Genomic DNA, 2,500 nt, shown 5'->3' on the forward strand with positions numbered 1-2,500 from the left:
AATGTGTTTGGCTTATTTGATTTGATTTTTATTTTTTCTATTTTCATAACCCCAGGCTTTCCTTATGTTGCACGGGGTCATGGCAGGGAACAGTGCGCTTTGCTTGTTTGTTGATGTCATGTTCATATGCTGTTACTATTTGCGGTCATGGTCTGGGTTGTCCACAGCAAACTATTTTCCATTATGAAGTGAATCACCAGTGAAGGGCTCTTCGCCATACCCTAACGGGTCAATTATTTCCCCATCTGGGAAGCATATGCATAGTCAGACGTGACCCTATCCCACTTCTCCCAATGGAACCACAGTGGGCTACTAATAAAAATAATAAGACAGATAGACCTCGGAAGACGTACAGATGTGTATTGAAGAAGAAAAAGGAGTGAGGGAGAGAGAGGGATTGAGGGGGTGGATGGGACGACTCATTGAGCCTGTGATCTTGTTTCAGATGGATCCGGAGCTCTCTGAAGAGGTGGAGGAGAGGGTCAGGAGGTGAGACCCTACTGTCTGATGTGCCTGCCTGTCTTATATACTTACTTAAGGTCTCTTGTAAGGGCAAATGTTACCCCCTGGATGCTGCGTTCGTCTAATGAGCATCGTTTAGCACTGCCGTTTGTGCAAGTACGGCAATCTAGACTATTCTCATTCATAGTTCCACGTTGATGGAACGAGCTGCCTAGCACTACCAGAGCAGGGGCGTCCCTCTCAACCTTTAAGAAGCTCTTGAAGACCTAACTCTTCAGAGAGCACTTCCTTTCCTAACTTGCACTTCCTCTCCCTTCCTCTACCTCTCCTTATCCTTCCTCTAATGCTATCTCCTCTAACTAGTACTTAACTCGCACTTACATTCCTGCATTGTTTTCATTTCTTACATAAAGTAGTATTTATTGTTACACTAGGTCTCTATTGCTCGTAGCTTGATTGTTCTCTCCTTTGTACGTCGTTTGGATAAAAGCGTCTGCTAAATGACTAAAATGTATGTATATGTGAATATGTTCCTGACGGATAGAAAAGAAAGAGAGAATGTAAAAGAAAGAAGAGAGAGCGTTGACAAGAAAAGCAGAAATGAAGATGGGAAAACCGATGAGAGGATGGCAAAGATTTCAGAGTCTGGCAGAGAAAAAGTGAGAAGCGTTGGGGAAAAAACACTAGGACACAAACAAGGAGGAGACAGAGGATGATGAGAGGAAAAGGAAGGAAGGAAGGAGGGAGGGGGAAAGGCGACAGTGAGACGGACAGAAGGAGAGCTAGAGGGATGAACAGAACACACAGAGAGGACATTAAAGGAAGAATGGATGAAAATATGGGTGTAGAAACAACCTCAAAAGACACTAGTGACAATGAAATAGAGAAATTGACAGAGCGAAAGATCAGAAGGCATTTCAGATGAGAAGTGTTTCCAAAGCGCATCTCCTTATCTCACCCCTTAGTGAGAGTGTAAACAAACTTAATATGCAACGCGCATCACTTCCTGTCAGAGTGTCACCATGAAAGGCATGGCGAGGCAGAACAGAAGTACCGCACTGGTCCCAGCTCCTCAGCGGCTAACCCAGACAGTGGCCACGCCTGGCCCGGATGTGGCCCAGCTGTGACCCAGATGTGGCCCAGTCACAGCATGTTTGCATGTCTTACATTGAGCAGGAGTTCAGATGCTGCTGGAATTCATTTAGTTGTGCTGTTTGCCGTTTATCTCAGCATTACGATGTAACGATGTTTCTTCGTGTTTGATTTTGTGTATTTTTATGTAGTTCTGTCATGTGTGCAAGTCTATGTATATACATGTGCGCCCTTATGGATTTTCTTTCTCTGTCTGTGTGTGTGTGTGTATGTATGTGTGTGTGTGTGTGTGTGTGTGTGTGTGTGTGTGTGTGTGTGTGTGTGTGTGTGTTCGTGTGCATTTCCTTCTTGGTGTGTGTATGTGTATACTGTTACGTGTTTCTTTGGTGTGTGTGTCTGTGTGTGTGAGTGTGTGTGTGCAGGTCATCAGGAGTGTACCTCACTGCCGAGAGGGAACAGGATGAGCTACACGCTGCCATGACGCACTCCTTCGCCCTGGTGAACAGCTCCATCTCGGAGGGCATGTCTGCCGCCATCTTAGAGGTCAGTTTTTGCGCTGGTGCATCATGGGAATGATCATGGTGGTCCATATCATCTGCCTTTACATCCAATCAGTGAGCACGTAGTTTAATCTGGGCAGATTTACTCTACAGTGGATGTATTGCCGATCTTTAATATACGAGTGTCCTGGGGAGAGTATATCTTTTTTACCAGGACCCGTGCTTTATCCTCTCCATCTATAAAAAGACAGCAATCTGTTCTGAGCCTGAAATGACCTTTCAGTCATGTTCAACCAGTGAAGGATGTAGCCCCTCAGGCTACTGGGCGTTATGGAAGTGCCACAATCTGACATTCTGCTAAAGGGATGCTCTCAGCTCAATCAGGAGGAGGCCCTTTTGTTGTCAAACAGGACGAAGAGGTGTTTTCTACAATTGAATCACATACA

The 2,500-nt window shown here is 45.2% G+C and overlaps 1 protein-coding gene across 1 annotated transcript in view; it reads left to right on the forward strand.

Annotated features, from left to right (window-relative positions):
• glt1d1 (glycosyltransferase 1 domain containing 1) overlaps positions 1-2,500 on the forward strand; it is a 39,253-nt gene that overhangs the window by 28,530 nt on the left and 8,223 nt on the right. Inside the window, exons 9-10 of the mRNA XM_012832841.3 lie at positions 446-489; positions 1,977-2,097. Of these exons, the coding sequence (XP_012688295.2) occupies positions 446-489; positions 1,977-2,097 (165 nt within the window). The remainder of the gene's footprint in view (positions 1-445; positions 490-1,976; positions 2,098-2,500) is intronic.

This window comes from Clupea harengus, chromosome 7, assembly GCF_900700415.2.
Source record: "Clupea harengus chromosome 7, Ch_v2.0.2, whole genome shotgun sequence".
Lineage (NCBI taxonomy): Eukaryota > Metazoa > Chordata > Actinopteri > Clupeiformes > Clupeidae > Clupea > Clupea harengus.